This window comes from Salvelinus alpinus, chromosome 8, assembly GCF_045679555.1.
Source record: "Salvelinus alpinus chromosome 8, SLU_Salpinus.1, whole genome shotgun sequence".
Taxonomy (NCBI): Eukaryota; Metazoa; Chordata; class Actinopteri; order Salmoniformes; family Salmonidae; genus Salvelinus; species Salvelinus alpinus.
In genome coordinates, this window is record NC_092093.1 from 83,293,593 (window position 1) to 83,312,996 (window position 19,404).

Below are 19,404 nucleotides of genomic sequence, written 5' to 3' on the forward strand. Positions count from 1 at the left end.
AGGACCCAGTTGCACAGGGCGGGGTCGAGACCCAGGGTCTCGAGCTTGATGACGAGTTTGGAGGGTACTATGGTGTTAAATGCTGAGCTGTAATCGATGAACAGCATTCTCACATGGGTATTCCTCTTGTCCAGATGGGTTAGGGCAGTGTGCAGTGTGGTTGCGATTGCGTCGTCTGTGGACCTATTGGGTCGGTAAGCAAATTGGAGTGGGTCTAGGGTGTCCGGTAGGGTGGAGGTGATATGGTCCTTGACTAGTCTCTCAAAGCACTTCATGATGACGGAAGTGAGTGCTACGGGGCGGTAGTCGTTTAGCTCAGTTACCTTAGCTTTCTTGGGAACAGGAACAATGGTGGCCCTCTTGAAGCATGTGGGAACAGCAGACTGGGATAAGGATTGATTGAATATGTCCGTAAACACACCAGCCAGCTGGTCTGCGCATGCTCTGAGGACGCGGCTGGGAATGCCGTCTGGGCCTGCAGCCTTGCGAGGGTTAACACGTTTAAATGTTTTACTCACCTCGGCTGCAGTGAAGGAGAGCCCGCAGGTTTTGGTAGGGGGCCGTGTCAGTGGCACTGTATTGTCCTCAAAGCGGGCAAAAAAGTTGTTTAGCCTGTCTGGGAGCAAGACATCCTGGTCCTCGACGGGGCGGATTTTCTTTTTGTAATCCGTGATTGACTGTAGACCCTGCCACATACCTCTTGTGTCTGAGCTGTTGAATTTCGACTCGATTTTGTCTCTGTACTGAGACTTGGCCTGTTTGATTGCCTTGCGGAGAGAATAGCTACACTGTTTGTATTCGGTCATGCTTCCGGTCACCTTGCCCTGGTTAAAAGCAGTGGTTCGCGCTTTCAGTTTCACGCGAATGCTGCCGTCAATCCACGGTTTCTGGTTTGGGAATGTTTTTATCGTTGCTGTGGGTACGACATCGTCAATGCACTTCCTAATGAACTCGCTCACCGAATCAGCATATTCGTCAATATTGTTGTTGTACGCGATGCGGAACATATTCCAATCTGCGTGATCGAAGCAGTCTTGAAGCGTGGATTCAGATTGTTATTTCTTTCCTTAATGCGTTTGAGCCAATCAGTTGTCACAAGGTAGGGGCTATACAGAAGACAGCCCTATTTGGTAAAAGATCAAGTCCATATTATGGCAAGAACAGCTCAAATAAACAAAGAGTATTGACAGTCCATCATTACTTTAAGACATGAAGGTCAGTCAATGTGGAACATTTCAAGAACTTTGAACGTTTCTTCAAGTGCAGTCGCAAAAACCATCAAGCGCTATGATGAAACTGGCTCTCATGAGGACCGCCACAGGAATGGAAGACCCAGCGTTACCTCTGCTGCAGAGGATAAGTTCATTAGAGATACCAGCCTCAGAAAATGCAGCCCAAATAAATGCTTCACAGAGTTCAAGTAACAGACACATCTCAACATCAACTGTTCAGATGAGACTCTGAATCAGGCCTTCATGGTCGAATTGCTGCAAAAATAACACTACTAAAGGACAAAAATAAGAAGAAGAGACTTGCTTGGGCCAAGAAACACAAGCAATGGACATTAGACCGGTGGAAATGTGTCCTTTGGTGTGGAGTCCAAATTGGAGATTTTTGGTTCCAACCCGCCGTGTCTTTGTGAGATGCGGTGTGGGTGAACGGATGATCTCCGCATGTGTGTGGTGTGGGGTGCTTTGCTGGTGCCCCCTACTGTATTTATTTATTTAGCTCCTTTGCACCCCATTATTTCTATCTCTACTTTGCACATTCTTCCTCTGCAAATCTACCATTCCAGTGTTTTACTTGCTATATTGTATTTACTTCGCCACCATGGCCTTTTTTTTTTTTTTTTTTTTTGCCTTTACCTCCCTTATCTCACCTCATTTGCTCACATTGTATATAGACTTATTTTTCTACTGTATTATTGACTGTATGTTTGTTTTACTTCATGTGTAACACTGTGTTGTTGTATGTGTCGAACTGCTTTGCTTTATCTTGGCCAGGTCGCAATTGTAACTGAGAACTTGTTCTCTCCCTACCTGGTTAAATAAAGGTGAAATAAATAAAATAAAAATGTAAAAAATTTGAATTCAATGCACACTTAACCAGCATGGCTACCACAGCATTCTGCAGCGATACGCCATCATACTGGTTTGCGCTTAGTGGGACTATCATTTGTTTTTCAACAGGACAATGACCCAACACACCAGGCTGTATAAGGGCTATTTTACCAAGAGGGAGAGTGATGGAGTGCTGCATCAGATGACCTGGCCTCCACAATCCCCCGACCTCAACCCAATTGAGATGGTTAGGGATGAGTCGGGACACAGAGTGAAGGAAAAGCAGCCAACAAGTGCTTAGCATATGTGGGAACTCTTTCAAGACTGTTGGAAAAACATTCCTCATGAAGCTGGTTGAGAGAATGCCAAGAGTATGCAAACCTGTCAAGGCAAAGGGTGGCTATTTGAAGTAGAATATATATATAAAATATATATTTTGATTTATTAAACACTTGTTTTTGGTTACTACATGATTCCATATGTGTTATTTCATAGTTTTGGTGTCTTCACTATTATTCTACAATGTAGAAAATAGTAAAAATAAAGAAAAACCCTTGAATGAGTAGGTGCTCTAAAACTTTTGACCGGTAGTTTAGACAGGTACTCCAGTAAGTGACAACGCTGATTCTATGTTGGCTAATGCTTGCAAAATGTGAATGTTTAGGATACTCCTTGTAGGTGTTTTCTTTGTACTAGTAATAGCTGCTTTTGACCAGCCAGTTGGCATACTGTTGAGGAACATAGGGTGACTGGAAGGTAGAGGCACCTCTGTCTACCTTGGCAAAGCTGTTTTAAGCTCTACATTTTCCCTATTGTTTGCTTGTTCATATCATTTGCCATGGTGGGAGAGAAAATAGCTCTTGCAAGCCTGTTGTGAGTTACTCTATTCTTGACGTTTCAGCTTTATTCTAAAATTATTTCAACTTCAATCTCAAGGTATTAAGACAGGCCTGGCCAACCCTGTTCCTGGAGTGATACCTGTTCCTGGAGTGATACCATCCTGAAGGTTTTCTCTCCAACCCTAATCTAGTGCACCTGATTCTAATAATTAGCTTGTTAGTAAACTGAGTCAGGTTAGTTACTACTGGGGTTGGAGCAAAAATCTTCAGGAGGGTAGGGTTGGGCAGCTCTTTATTACGACATCTCAACATCAATTAAAACAATTATATTTTTTGGTCATAATACGAAACAGAGGAGCAGTGTTTGTTATGATCAAATTATCAAGACTTGTTTATGGTTGATATTAATTTAAGTCGCATGCAAATGTGCAGAAACAAGTTGACCCCGGGCTTCAGATTTCTAATTCAACAAAACCAAGATGTTGAATGAAATCACTTAATTGAATTAGCAATCTGTTAATTACCCTCTCTCTCTCTGGGAGACCGAGAAGAAGGTAGACATAAACATGTAGGGTGATTCGTTTGTGAGGGTTCCGTGAAAAAAGATAAAGGGGATCGATATTGTGACACGGAGGAGACGATTGGACAGGGCAAGATAGTCGTCCTGTAAAGTTGTTGCTGTGAGATTATCACAAGTGTTCTTCTAGCTAGAGAGAGGGTTCGGTTAAGGGGTTATCCAATTGTTCCACTGGGGATAAACTCCAAAAGGAAATGTTATTGAATGCCTAAATAAACAGTTAATATCAGCATTGGGTCCCATTTTAAAGACCCATTGAAGTAATTTTCCATTCTCGTATTAGACTTTATGAATTTAAATTGAATATTAATTCACAATGTTTGGCAAGTTGCATCCTAAGATTCTTCATCATCTCCACCAAAGTGATATATGGATACTCTTAAGCCAGTGCTAGATATTATGCCAAATCTAGGGGGGGAGGGGTTCAGTTCAAGTAGGTATCGGAATACATACTGATTGCAGAGGAAGCAGCTTCTTTTTTTTTACACCAAAGCGAATACAAGACAAAATACAAGATTCGGGGTCTAGACGTTGGGGAGGTGTGCTGCCACAGACCAAGCTAGGCTAGGTTTCTAGTGCAGAGCCTTTTGAGTCAGCTACCTGCTCACTGCCTCCAGTCCTCTCCTCTGAGTGAGGGAAATAGCAGCTGATAATGGAATGGTGGCTGATTGAGCTGCTAGCCACACCCTTAATGAGTTCATGAGGGTCAGCTGTTTGCTTTTACAAGCCAACGGTTGCGTTCCAGGCTGACTACATGACTTAAAGACCCGGTGCAGTCAAACATGTGATTGTATGTGTTTTATATATATGCCCACACTAGGAATGAAATCAAATCAAAAGTTATTGGACACTTACACATTTTTGCAGTAATACCTAACAATACAAAACAATACACACATACCCCAAAATAAATAAGTGTGAATAGAAAAGGTGTGTACAGCAGTAGTTATATAGGATGAGCCTTGTGTAAAATACAGTATATACCTATGAAGTGGGTAAAACCAAATGTAAACATTATTAAAGTGATCAGTGTTCAATGACGATGTACATAGGGCAGCTGTCTCTAAGGTGCAGGGTAGAGTACCAGGTGATAGCTGGCTAGTGGTGACTATTTAACAGTCTTCCGGCCTGGAGATGGAAAAACAGCTTCTATCTTTCGGTCCCAGTTTTGATGCACCAGTACTGTCTCCGCCTTCTAGATGGTATCAGGGTGAACAGGCAGTGGCTCGGGTGGCTAAGGTCCTTGATGATCTTCTTGGCCTTCTTGTGACACCAGGTGCTGTAGATGTCCTGGAGGGCAGGCGGTGTGGTTGGAATAATACTGTGAAATGGTGAAAATTAGGATAATGCCATTTTTAGTGTGAGAGACGTTTGAAAAGACCGGCTGACATTTCAGCCTGTTGTGCGAGTTAATTCGTTTATAGACCAATATGAAAGAGTTCCAAAAAACAGCTAGTTTTACCTCTCCCTACTCCCAAACAGTCCTAGCAAAATTCTTGCATAGAAATTGCTCTTTGCTAAGAACCACCTATTTTTGTTTAAACAATCACAGTACGGTACTTAATTGTTACCCAGAATTGATTTGATATTGAGATAAAAATCGGCTGCATTGGACCTTTGTAAGGTGAGCGTGTGGATATGGCGTGGCTACCTCTCACAGCACCACAACGGAATGGGAGTTTAACGCTCATCAATATTTCTGTTCTCGGTGTGTTCAGCGACTGCCTCTTTTTCCTCGCACCTCATTAACTGTAGCTTTGTGTTGAATAATGAGCCGGGCTTGCCTAGTTTCCCGGTTGTAAACAGTGTGCTGATAGAAAATACTGCAGTAGAGCGATATCACCCTTTTCACTTCTGCGTGCAAGTAAGGGAACCTGACAAAAATATTTTTGTCTGCACTATCCAGAATCCACATACTGGATCAATATCCTGAGTAAACGGACACTACAACCTCAAATATACAAAGATGACAAAATAATGACATGTCAAACAGACCAGACAAACAGACTGAGTTAACTGTGTTCTGTTCATATAGGAATTTTTGTTGTTGCTCCATACAAATCTGTTTGTGAATTGGCTTCCTGATATGAAGTAGTGAGGGAGTGTTAATGAACATGTCACTGTGAGAGCATGGGCCCTGCATCCCCTGGCAGCTGCAGCCTGGGGGACCCAACAGTCATCCCTGATCAGCCATGTTAAGCTAATTGAGACGTAATGGCTTAATTAATAACCCGACACGCTAATTTCACTGAGTGTATAAAGGGATAGTTCACCTAAATTAAAGATTTGGTTCGTAAATGCTGACGTTAGCGGCAAGTGACAGTGGCTATTTTAACCTACCGAAAGGTGGATTGCAGTCTGTCCATAGAGTTACAAAGTATGGGAAAAAAATATGGATAATTTGGGTGGATAGTAATAAATAGGAGTTACACCACCGTATTTGCGAAGGTTCGAACGTGCGGCGCCCCATGGGTCTCCCGGCCGGCTGCGACAGAGCCTGGACTTGAACCAGGATCTCTAGTGGCACAGCTAGCACTGTGATGCAGTGCCTTAGACCACTGCGCCACTCAGGAGGCCCAGTATGTCTTTCTTGATCATGCTGTATTGTGTTTAATACTTTGTATGGTCATTTTGTAGTAAATTAGCTGTTTTCCAAGCTAGCAGTGAGCCATTAATGAGTCGAGATTATGAAAAATGTAATTACCACTATCGGGCAGAATTTAGAAGAGTGCAATTAGGTCACCCAATCCGACTTCTCCCTTGAAATCTGCAGGTAAAATGTCACATGGCGAAACATGGGGCATGAATCCATAACTGACATTTCTGCTGCCATGCACATATGGATCCATGGTAGGAAAGATGGTGCTGCTTCTCTCCAGAGGAATAGAAAACAAGGATCAACACACTCAGTTGGGGGGAAGTTTGTGTGTGTGTGTGTGTGTGTGTGTGTGTGTGTGTGTGTGTGTGTGTGTGTGTGTGTGTGTGTGTGTGTGTGTGTGTGTGTGTGTGTGTGTGTGTGTGTGTGTGTGTGTGTGTGTGTGTGTGTGTGTGTGAAAATTGACTGCTAGACCCACATACACACTTCCCATATCTCCTACTGTCCTATGGGTAGAGTTGAGGATGGTCATGCCATAACTGCCACAGGTGCCTCCTGAACATGCTTGTTTTTTTTTACATCTGACAGCTACACTCCTGATTCAGAGGGGTTGGGTTAAATGCGGAAGACACGTTTCAGTTGAATCATTTTTTAAAGGATGGAGAAATTAATGGATGAAAGGAGAGGAGGCGGTGATGCCACAGCAGCTACTGATGTCACCACACGGTGGATATACTGTCAGACACCACACTCTCGTCACCACAAACACAACCCCTCTCACCCGCTGTGACTGGCTAAGAGAAAGGGGATGGCGTCACAGGACTGTGTGGTACGGCGAGTGAGGGGGAGTGAGGGCTGGGCCTCGTAAGACACACCCCGCTCCCCTCCAGCCCTGTCCCCCCCTGTATTTCAGCTGAGGTCATAGCTGAGTGCTGTATGTCATCGTGCCATCCTTTTGTGGACATCCTTGGCAACCGTGGCAGTGTTAGCGCTCCCTGCCAAAGACTGCCAGCTCAACTCTGCCACACACACAAACGGCTGTCAGGATTTTTTTATGTCCCTCTTTTATCTTTTTGTGTGTCACTGCCTCTCACTCCCGGATCAGTGAGCACAATGATTATTTTTAAACACCTGTACATTGCACTGCAGTAATACACAACTACATATGTACTGTGTGCGAACGGGAGTAGCTAAGAGATTGAGGTAGAAATCAGTCACAAAGAGACAAAAAATAGATCTTTTTTTAACCATGACTGATTCTCATTACATGTAAATGTCTTCACTTTGTATATGAGGGAGGAAGGGAGAGATGCTGATTTGATTCCTCCTTATGAAGTTACGATTTAGTCGTGTGTTTCTCAGTCAGCGTTGACCCTCCATGCTCCCCTCGCTCATTACCATATAAAGCAGAATCTGTCGAGGGAAAAGTACGAGATCGGAGTAGAAACGAGGAGCTTTGCTGTTTGCACTCCCTTCATCTATCTATGGGTCACGAGGGTCACCAAGCAAATAATTATTACAACCAGAGTAAAGTTAACACCCTCTATCCTGCCCTGTCCTGTGACAGATTTCACTGCTGAACTAAAGTCTTCCCCTGTCACTCACAAGACAGCTGCTGCCCTCTACCATTGACACGATTGTGGAAATGTGATTGCAGGTCAAAAAACCTATTGCGGTCATTTAGCCTAACTGGTTGCCAAGATATTTAGATGAAGGACGACACAATATGAGCATTCCTATTGGACAAGTTCAGATTCTGTTTTGAGAATGAAAGAATGTTAGCTCTACCGAACGTGATCGAGGTGAAGGGTCTGTGGTCGTGTGACAACCACATTTTAGGTTTTTATGCGTATCTGAATGCTGTAATGGATTATCCTCACCCAGGGCACCATTTTTTTGAAGGATGTTTCTGTCATGTAAATATCGTGAACAATATAAGATGAATAAATACACAATACGTTATCTAGTCTTTGCAGATTTTATTATTTTGGGAAAATAGTTGGTTCGCTGCTTAAGTCGGCCTGGGATGTTAATTAATCCATGTTTAAGGTAGTTTCCCTTCCTCACGCATGAACGGCTTAGTCTGTTTGGTTTGTAAGATTTACAGAGCCTCAGCCGAAAAAGTATGGAAGCGTGTTCAGTTAGCCTTGTAGAGAGTTCATCAATACAGGATGCATCTGGGTGATTTGGAAAAGCCATAGTCAGTCAATAAATAATCTAATAATACTCGTAGGAAAGGTTTGCACCTTTAGCTCACAATCTGTGGATACTATACGATTTTAAAAAGGAAAGGAAAATATGTAAAACATCACAGCGCGTTTTGAAAAATATATGGCACATGGACGCCAAACGAGGGTGGTCTATGGTGAAAGGTGGGATGGGCCGAGAGTGGCTGAGGGGCGGGATTAAAGAGCTTGTGTTTGGTATTGTGTTATTGTTATGTGACTGCTTTATATAAAAGTACCATGTATGTCAAATGTAAATGTGACATGTATGTATATGTAGCAGAAAAGTTGTAAAAAAACGAACGATATTTGTCCTCCAGTGGATGGGTTGATAAAAATAATGCAGGACGCATCTTAAAGCAGTTCATTGACATTTTCATCCCGGGGTTGTCCGAGAACAGTCGACATCAAAACAACTTGTTATTGATTTATTGACATTCCATTAAGGTGATGCACTAGATGATACAGTTTCCTGTCCAGAATTGTACCTGCAAACACCTGGTTGCTAGACCAGTTCCTCCGGGGCTTCTCAAGTCATGTCCTGGGGTCTCATCAACAACTATTCATTAAGCCCTTGAATAGTTTGGTCTGCAATAAAAATGTGTAGGCTGGAGTTGAACTCATTTTCTCTAGACTATTAGCTCAAAACACGTCAGGTATTGATACTTTGTGCCTCATTATGTCTGTGTCGTATAATTGTTGGATCACAGGGAGTGCTGAGCGATTAGTGCTATTTGAGGTCGGTTCGGTTTCTCAAATTATTTTTAAACATGAAATGGATTATGAAATAATTACGTTACAATGATTTTAGAGCTTTTAAATGGAAATTCCCAAAACATTCAATTGCCAAAACATTTAGAGACAATGGAATATTTTATCAGGTCCACATTTGGTAGACATCAATAGAAAAACAGGAAATTACTATGAAATAATTTTTATTTGATGACTTTATTATTTTTAATTCCTTGAAGTAATAATCTCATCTCTGCTCAGGCAGTATCAGTCAACCAGCCAGGCCATCTAACATTATGTGTTCCCCATACTGTACCGCAGGGTTTCCCAAACTCTGTCCTCGGGACCGCAAGGGGTGCACGTTTTGCTTTTTGCCCTAGCACTACACAGCTGTTCAAATTCAAATAATCCACTAATCTTCAAGCTGTGATCATTTGAATCAGCTGTGTAGTGTTAGGGCAATAAACAAAACGTGCACCCCTTGGCGTCCCAAGGATCAAGTTTGGGAAACGTTGCTGTACAGTCTTTAGTCATCATTCTTAGCTAGCGTTTCTAAGTATGCTGCAGAGCTGTCTGACAAAATGATTTTACTAGTTGTTCAAAGTAGTTAAGGTATACTTTCACGAACTCTCTCTCTCCCTCTCATCATTGTGTTGTGTACATTCCTCTCTCATGCAGTCTATATGGTCTGTGTGTATCTCACCTAGCGTAACAGGCGTAAAAGTGTATCTGTCAAGAGATCTGTATATAATGACGAGATGCTCATGTCTCCGCCATAACAATGGGAGTCAATGGCCCAAAGGCGGAAAGGAAGGCTTCAAGCTTAGGTCCAAAATAAGTCCATAGAAGCGCATTGTGCTTATTTTCTACAGTTTTTGTCGAGAGTGAAACCTCTTGCTTCGCCTCTTACATTCTTTCTTGCTTCTTAACTGCCCGCTTAACCCGGAAGCCAGCCGCACCAATGTGTCAGAGGTAACACCATTCAACTGACAACTGAGGTCAGTCTGCAGGCGCCCGGCCCACCACAAGGAGTCGCTAGAGCGCGATGAGCCTAGTAAAGCCCCTCCGGCCAAACCCTCCCTTAACCCGGACAACGCTGGGCCAATTGTGCGCCTCCCTGTGGGACTCCCGATCATGGCCGGTTGTGACAGTCTGGGATCGTACCCGGGTCTGTAGTGACGCCTCTAGCACTGCGATGCAGTGCCTTAGACCGCTGCGCCCTTCGGGAGCCTGCCTCGTCCTGTCTATGAGCTGGGGGAAAATGGTACAATGGATTATAGTCATTGTGGTTAATTAACTAGGTTGAATATTGGCTTAATGAAAACTACCCTTCAGCTCAGCATCCCACATAGTTCTTGACTTGATTTCTCAGATTTTTCTCATTAATTATTTAATTTCTCTCTAGAGAAACGGTGCATTGGACTCACCAAAAAAAAATGGAATTCAAGTAAATTAACCGATGTCGGCCAATTAGTGGTTTAATAACCAAACCTCCCCCACTACAAAAAGTTCTGGGAACAGCTGCTCTAATCTCCTATTGTGTCCTTTTTCCAGCGGGAGTGAGTAACAAGATGGGCTGGGCATTTGGACTGGGCCTGGAGCGCCTGGCCATGGTGCTGTACGGGATCCCTGACATCCGCCTCTTCTGGAGCCAGGACGACCGCTTCCTGAAGCAGTTTTGCCTGCCCAGCATCAACGACCCAGTCACCTTCCAAGTAAAGCTCTAGGTTATATTTATTGTATTTTTCAACCACTATTATTCACTTTTAATGCAGAGTTTGGCTGTGGAGGTTTCAATCAGAGAGGGAGAGTTCTCACTTTCCTCAAAGCCCATTTTAAGGTAGGCAACTGGGGGAGACTTCAGAAGGAACAGACAATGAATTATACTCCTGAGCAAACATTCCAGCACTGCAGATGGCAGTAGTTAACCAACCTTGGCTTGCTCAGAATACACATTCCATGCATCTTTTCAGTTTGTTTGTGAACTGCCAATAAACTCATAGAAGTAGAAGAAAAATAAATGTACTACTTTCAATTGACTACACTAAATGGTGCTGCCCAAGCGATCAATGGCAAAGATAGATAAAGAGTCGTATATAGAGAGTTAGGCCAATGGGGGTTCTGTCTGAATGTTCCGAGAACGCCACTTTCTCCCCCTTAGTGGTTGCTCGGTGATAATTGATGCTTCTGCGTTGTGCTGTTTATTTCTCAAAACCTATGAAGATGTCCAGGGAAAGCATATATGCAATTTGTTGACACCAACATTACATCACTAACATTTCTAGAATAAATGGGCTACTAACGTAGTGGCCATTCTAAAACCTGGCCGAACTCTCGTAATACATGGCTCTGTCAACCAAAAGCCATTATGATGTTCCCGGACCATATCGGGGGCCGTGGTTTTAATGAAGGTGAAATGGCAGAAACATTAGCAAACGTTAGCATAAATAAGTGATACTTTGCAAGCATAGTGTGTAGGATTTGTTTTCCATTTTAGCTCCTGGACCAAAAACAATAACAAACAAACTTACTAGTCCCTTTAAGTCTTTTCAGAACATTTGTTTTTGCCTCAGGGTGTGGCAACTGCACATAATAGCTTCTTAAACCGTATTCCGAATCTCAACTCAAGGCATCATGTGCTTGGCTTAACGACAGTTGAAGTCGGAAGTTTACATACACTTAGGTTGTCATTAAAACTAGTTTTTCAACCACTCCACACATTTATTGTTAACAAACTATAGTTTTGGTAAGTCGGTTAGTACATCTACTTTGTGCATGACACATTATTTTTCCAAAATTGTTTACAGACAGGCTATTTCACTTATAATTCACTGTATCACAATTCCAAGGGGTCAGAAGTTTATATACACTAAGTTGGCTGTGCCTTTAAACAGCTTGGACAATTCCAGAAAATTATGTCATGGCTTTAGATGCTTCTGATAGGCTAATTGGCATCATTCGAGTCAATTGGAGGTGTACCTGTGGATGTATTTCAAGACCTACCTTCAAACTCAGTGCCTCTTTGCTTGACATCATGGGAAAATCAATTGAAATCAGCCAAGACCTCAGAAAAATAAATTGTAGATCTCCACAAGTCTGGTTCATCCTTGGGAGCACTTTCCAAACGCCTGAAGGTACCACGTTCATCTGTCCAAACAATAGTACGCTAGTATAAACACCATGGGACCACGCAGCTGTCATACCGCTCAGGAAGGAAACGCGTTGTGTCTCCTAGAGATGAACGTACTTTGGTGCGAAAAGTGCAAATCAATCCAAGAACAACAGTAAAAGACCTTGTGAAGATGCTGGAGGAAACAGGTACAAAAGTATCTATATCCACAGTAAAACGAGTCCTATATCAACGTAACCTGAAAGGCCGCTCAGCAAGGAAGAAGCCACTGCTCCAAAACCGCCATAAAAAAGCCAACTACGGTTTGCAACTGCACATGGGGACAAAGATCGTACTTGTGGATATACAGCTCAAGACATCAGTCTGGAAGTTAAAGCTTGGTCGTAAATGGTTCTTGCAAATGGACAATGACCCAAGCATACTTCCGAAGTTATGGCAAAATGGCTTAAGGACAACAAAGTCAAGGTATTGGAGTGGCCATCACAAAGCCCTGACCTCAATCCTAAAGAACATTTGTGGGCAGAACTGAAAAAGCGTGTGCGAGCAAGGAGGCCTACAAACCTGACTCTGTTACACCAGTTCTATCAGGAGGAATGGGCCAAAATTCACCCAACTGATTGTGGGAAGCTTGTGGAAGGCTACCTGAAACATTTGACCCAAGTTAATCAATTTAAAGGCAATGCTACCAAATACTAATTGAGTGTATGTAAACTTCTGACCCACTGGGAATGTGATGAAAGACATAAAGCTGAAATAAATCATTCTCTCTACTATTATTCTGACATTTCACATTCTTAAAAGAAAGTGGTGATCCTAACTGACCTAAGACAGAGAATTTTTACTAGGATTAAATGTCAGGAATTGTGAAAAACTGAGTTCCGACCTCAACTGTATTATCCCCATCATATAACCCCAAAAAGATTGTTTTACGCTATTGCTTCTAAATTATGTTGTTGTAAACATACAATGTTTAGCCTCAAAATATCGTTAAATCTACAAATGTAAAAGTGGTTTCACTTCTCCAGCTCCATCTCCATGCGCTTTATAGCAAACCAAATGGCTGGGTTTTTTTGTATTTTTTTTTCTCAAATAAACGAGTACTCCTTCAAACAGCCTGAGTGAGACAGAGAAAAGAGACTGAATCAATAGGTCTGATCCTCCGAGTTATTAATGCTGTGATGGCTTAATGGTAGCCGTTGTTGTTGGAGGATTTGGCCAGAAACTGAGATAGCTTAATGGCTTTTTAGCTAGCCGGTATTGATAGATTTTTTGGGGGGCCAGAATTGGGGCGTATTAGAATGTGCTTACTGTGCAGATAATTGCACATCATTAATTGGACTGGTACATGATGAGACTTTCACATCAAATCAAAGTTGACTTGTTGCGTGCACAGGATACAATAGATGTAAAAAGCACAGTGAAATGCTGACTTACAAAGTGTTTTGTATAATGCAGTGTTCAATATCGCTGGTAATAAAATCCAGAATCGGGATCTTAAAGCATGGATTCAATAGTAGGTCAGATAAATAAATAAAAACACACAAGAAATAAAAACACGTGAATGTACGCGTTTTTATTTTGTTTTTATGTTTTTATTTTACTTTTTAAAAAATGTTTTTTTTTTTACTTCTTTTTCATTGACCTCGGTAGGTTTGTCCAACACCTACACACACAAAAACTATTTTTTTTTGTGCCAAATAAGGGTTCCTTGGCTTGTATCCATAGCGGATACCTTTTTGGTGCTATATAGAACCTTTTTAAGGTTCCATAAAGAGCCATGCTCATAAGCAGAGGCGTCATGCCCATACGGGGCATAGGGGCACATGCCCCCTCAGATTTGTCCTGTTAAAATAAAAAATATAGTTAGATTTTTTTTCTCTGTAATACTAATAGTCACCTAGGAATTTTATGAAGTTGGCTTTAGCTCGTCCATTTAAGTTCCCAATCTCCCAACCTCATTAAGACTCTCAGACCATGCATGAGAAACAAGATTCAACTCTTTGGCCTGAATGCCAAGCATTACGTCTGGAGGAAAACCTGGCATCATCCCAACGGTGAAGCATGGTAGTGGCAGCATCATGCTGTGGGGGTGTTTTTCAGGGGCAGGGACTGGGAGACTAGTCAGGATCGAGGCGAAGATGAACGGCGCAAAGTACAGAGAGATCCTTGATGATAACCTGCTCCAGAGCGCTCAGGACCTCAGACTGGGGTGAAGGTTCATCTTCCAACAGGACAAGGACACTAAGCACACAGCCAAGACAATGCAGGAGTGGCTTCGGGACAAGTCTCTGAATATCCTTGAGTGGCCCAGCCAGAGCCCGGACTTGAACCTGATCGAACATTACTAAACTAAGAGCATTGTATTTGGTACAAATCATTCCTTAAGTGCTAGACCTGGTAATGAATGATGTGGCTGTTGAACAAGTTGAGGAGACTAAAAGACTTGGCGTTACCTTAGACTGTTAACTGTCATGGTCAAAATTGTATAGATTCAGTGGATGTAAAGATGGGGAGAGGTCTAGCCATAATAAAGATATGCTGTGCTTTTTTGACACCACATTCCAAAAAGCAAGTTCTGCAGGCTCTAGTTTTGTCTAATCTTGATTATTGTCCAGTCGTGTGGTCCAGTGCGGCAAGGAAAGACCTAGTTAAGCTGCAGCTGGCCCAGAACAGAGCGGCACGTTTTGCTCTTAATTTTAGTCAGAGGGCTGATATAAATACTATGCATGCCAGTCTCTCTTGGCTAAGAGTTGAGGAGAGTCTGACTGCATCACTTCTTCTTTTTATAAGAACATTAATGTGTTCAAAATCCCAAATTGTTTGCATAGTCATCTTACACAGCTCTGACACACACACTTATCCCACCAGACATGTCACCAGGGGTCTTTTCATAGTCCCCAAATTCAGAACATATTCAAGTAAACGCACAGTATTATATAGAGCCCATATTGCATGGAACTCCTTTCCATCTCATATTGCTCAAATAAACAGCAAACCTGTTTTTTTTTTAAACAGATAAAGCAACACCTCACGGCACAACGCCTCTCCCCTATTTGACCTAGATAGTTTGTCATTGATATGTAGGCTACGTGTGCCTTTTTTTAAAAGTATGTAGTTCTATTCTTGTCTAATGATGTTCTGTATTATGTCATTCTGTTTTATGTTTCATGTTTTGTGTGGACCCCAGGAAGAGTAGCTGCTGCTTTTGCAACAGCTAATGAGGATCCTAATAAAATACCAAATACATCTCTGGAGAGACCTGAAAATAGCAGTGCAAAGCAACGCGCCCCATCCAACCTGACAGAGCTTGAGAGGATCTGCAGAGAAGAATGGGAGAAACTGCCCAAATATTTTGGAATTGATCTTGGTGCCTGCAATATAAAAATCACTAATTTAATAGAGAAAAGGACTCATTCTCCTGTTTTGAAAGAAAGAAAACCAGACAATTATCTGAGGTCAGACACAAGATTGTAGCCAAGCGTGGACAATCTCAAGGCTACAAGTCCATCTCCACAGACCTTGATGTTCCTGTTTCCACCGTACGGAATATTATCAAGATGTTTAAGGCCCATGCCACTGTAGCCAACCTCACTGGACGTGGCCGCAAGAGAACTTGATTGAAGATTGTAGCAAGGGATCGTGTGAATGGTGGAGAAAGCACCTCGATCGACTGCTACACAGATTCAAGCTGACTTTCAGACACCAGGTACAAGAGTTTCAACTCGCACCATCTGTCGCCAACTCAATGAAAGGGGATTATATGGTAGGAGACCCAGCAGCACCCCACTGCTGAGAGAGAGAGACATAAGAAAGCCCGACTGCAATTTGCCGAAACACACCTGAACATGACAAAATCCTATGCTAAATTTAGAGCTTTTTGGTAAAGCACACCTTTTCTATGTCAACAGAAAACAAATGGAATCTTTCAAAGAAAACAACACCTTCCCTACACTCAAACATGGAGGAGGTTCAGTGATGTTTTGGGGTTGCTTTGCTGCCTCAGGCACTGGGTGCCTTGAACGTGTGCATGGCGTCATGAAATCAGGAGAATACCAAGGCATTTTGGAGCTCAATGTCGGACCCCGTGTCAGAAAGCTGGGTCTCTGTCGAAGGTTATGGGTCTTCCAGCAGGACAATGACCCCAAACACACTTCAAAAAGCACCCAGGAACGGTTCAAGACAAAACGCTGGACTGTTCTGAAGTGGCCCGCAATGAGTCCAGATCTAAATCCCATTGAACACTCGTGGAGAGATCTGAAAAGAGCAGTTGGGCGAAGGTACCCTTCAAATCTGGGAGAACTGGAGCAGTTTGCACAAGAGGAGTGGGCCAAACTGCCAGTACAGAGGTGCAGGAAGCTCATCGATGGCTATAGGAATCACTTGATTGCAGTTATTTTGACCAAAGACTGTGCTACCAAATATTAAGTCTGGGGTGTCAATAGTTTTTTCAATTCCATTTCTGTTTTTCTGATTTAAATGGATATATTAAGTTCTGAATCAAAAACAAAGGTTCTGTAATATTAACAGTGAAATAAAGAATTGTGGAGACCAATTACTTTGGTCAATTTCAACTTATTTTTGGGGAAAATTGTGAGTTACTTGACCAAAGTACAACTGGGTGCCAATATTTTTGGCCACAACTGTGTATTTCTAATGGCTCTGTTGGTTGGACTGTGGTGTTTGATGCAGCAGAGTTTGGGGTTTGAGCCCACATACAATGAATTTATGCGTTAGATGGAAGTTGCTTTGGATGAAAACCTCTGCTAAAAGAAGATTTTGTAATTTTCAGTAGTACCAAAGACATACAAGGGGATACATTTACTGTGTGTGTTTTGGGAAAAAAGTGGTTTATGCTAAATCCCAAATCAATGCGTTGGCACTCGTGCAGATCTGAAGGGATAGGATAGGTATAAGCAATATGGTACTTGCGTCACCTTGCCTTCAGATAGGCTTTGTGGAAATGTTCCATATTGCTTACACCTACAGTATCCAATCTCTTCAGATTTACAGAAGTGCCCTCTACAGAAGTGCCGAGGGAGGAGGGGCTAGTTCAATTTGGGATTCATAGAGAGTGTATAATTAGTCTCATATTTCCCCTGTGTCAGTGGACTGAAGAGTGACAGAGGATTATCAAGGCCATGATGTTATGCAACCTCCCCCCCCCACACACACACACACACACAAGGAGTGTGTGCCGCAGGGTTTTCCGTTCGGGAAATGTGGCGTCGGACAACGTGACCGGGAAGATTTTAATTTACCGTCCATTTGAGACATTTACCGGACCCACATGCATTGACTGCACCCATGGCGCTCAGAATGATGAAAATCACATTTCGATGACGGTAATACATCTTAAAATAGAACATGCAACACATGTAATGAAGCAGCCAATAAAACAGCGTTTTCAAAAATTTGCCAAAATGCAATTAGCAGGAAAACACCATTCTAAACAGAGCACCTGGGAAAACAAACACCATTATAAATAGCACACCTGATAGCTGTTCCAAATGTGACAGAGAAGAAAATCTGTTAGATAATTTAAAAGTGGGGGAATCTAAAGATGCAACAACTAGATTGGGTTGCTAATTTGACTAGGATTGTGCTTTTGGCTTCTGGACAACAAAATAAAGTTGATATGAAAACCAATAGAACAGGAGAGAAATGGCATTGTCACGGCTGTCGTCGGTGGAAGAAGGTGAGGACCAAGGTGCAGCGTGGTAAGTGTTCATGATGTTTAATAATCATCAAAACAGAACACTGAATAACAAAATAACAACCGAAAACAGTTCTGTCTGGTGCAGACACACAAAGACTGAAAATAACCACCCACAAAACCCACAAAACCCAACAGAAAACAGGCTACCTATATATGGTTCCCAATCAGAGACAATGACTAACACCTGCCTCTGATTGAGAACCATATCAGGCCAAACACAGAAATAGAAAAACTAACATAGACAACCCACCCAACTCACGCCCTGACCATACTAAAACAAAAGACAAAACAAAATAACTAAGGTCAGAACGTGACAGGCATAGCGGTGGGTCCAACAGGGAAGTAAATGGAAATCCATTTGCCAAAATCATATAATTACTCCTGTCCTATACAGAAAGAAATAAAATACATGACTACACCGGATCATTAGCTTCTTTAAAAATATTGCTGTTGATTGTTTCAAATCACAAGCTCGGTGTAGGCCAATACCTATTTGGGAATCCAAATGATTGATTATTGAGTTGCGGCTGTCAGTGAAAAGCATCTAAAATATGAAGATAATGTGGCTTGAGTATAATTTAAAATGTTGAGACAAGAAGAAGGGGAGGGGTGTGTGGCGACGATATAGGCAAGTCTCTCTCCAGAATGGCTCAGCTGTCTTCTGCATTTATTGTTTCATTGTGTGAATTGTTTGCCCTTTGATAATGTTTTTTTGTTTTTTATAATTTCCCCATTACATATGTCACCAGTAGTAAATGTACTGTTAATACCCATCATTTGGTTACATATATGTCTGTTAATGCATGTATTAATTACAGTAATTTACCGTTATCATTCTCGGAGTGGAAACATTGTTTGCTGAGTTCACAACCTGCTACACTTTTGAGAAACATGTTTTGTTTCGTTTCATAACCATCAATTGTGAGATTTGTAAATGTTTTCATTGGCTTTTGTTTGGAGTGCTCCATGTGACCAATGGTTTCTCTGTCCTGATCATGCTCCCGAGTGGCGCAGCGGTCTAAGGCACCGCATCTCCGTGCAAGAGGCGTCACTACAGTACCTGGTTCGAATCCAGGCTGTATCACATCTTTGGGAGTCCCATAGGACGGCGCACAATTGGCCCAGTGTCGTCCGGGTTTGGCCGGGGTAGGCCGTCATTGTAAACAAGAATTTGTTCTTAAAAGTTGAGGGAGCGCACACCTGTGCACGCATAGAAGTACCTGGACTGCTGCACGGAAATGTAGGAACAAGTGTTTTTTTTAACATCCATTTTGAATAATAATATATTAAAACTATAGTTCCCCCCCCCCCCCCCAATAATCATCAATGACTGTCACCCTTTAGCACTCACATCTGTAATTATGAAGTGCTTTGACAGGCTGGTCATGACACACATCTACATTATAATCCCAGACACTCTGGACCCACTCCAATTCACATACCGCCCCAACAGATCCACAGATGAGGCAATCTCAATTGCACTTCACACTTCCCTCTCCCACCTGGACAAGAGGGGAAATAACTATGTG

At 42.3% G+C, this 19,404-nt stretch overlaps 1 protein-coding gene across 1 annotated transcript in view; it reads left to right on the plus strand.

The window, feature by feature from the left end:
- The window catches only part of LOC139583771 (phenylalanine--tRNA ligase, mitochondrial-like), a 136,851-nt gene that overhangs the window by 67,283 nt on the left and 50,164 nt on the right, over nt 1-19,404 (plus strand). The window contains exon 6 of the mRNA XM_071415218.1: nt 10,584-10,744. Coding sequence (XP_071271319.1) covers nt 10,584-10,744 — 161 coding nt within the window. The remainder of the gene's footprint in view (nt 1-10,583; nt 10,745-19,404) is intronic.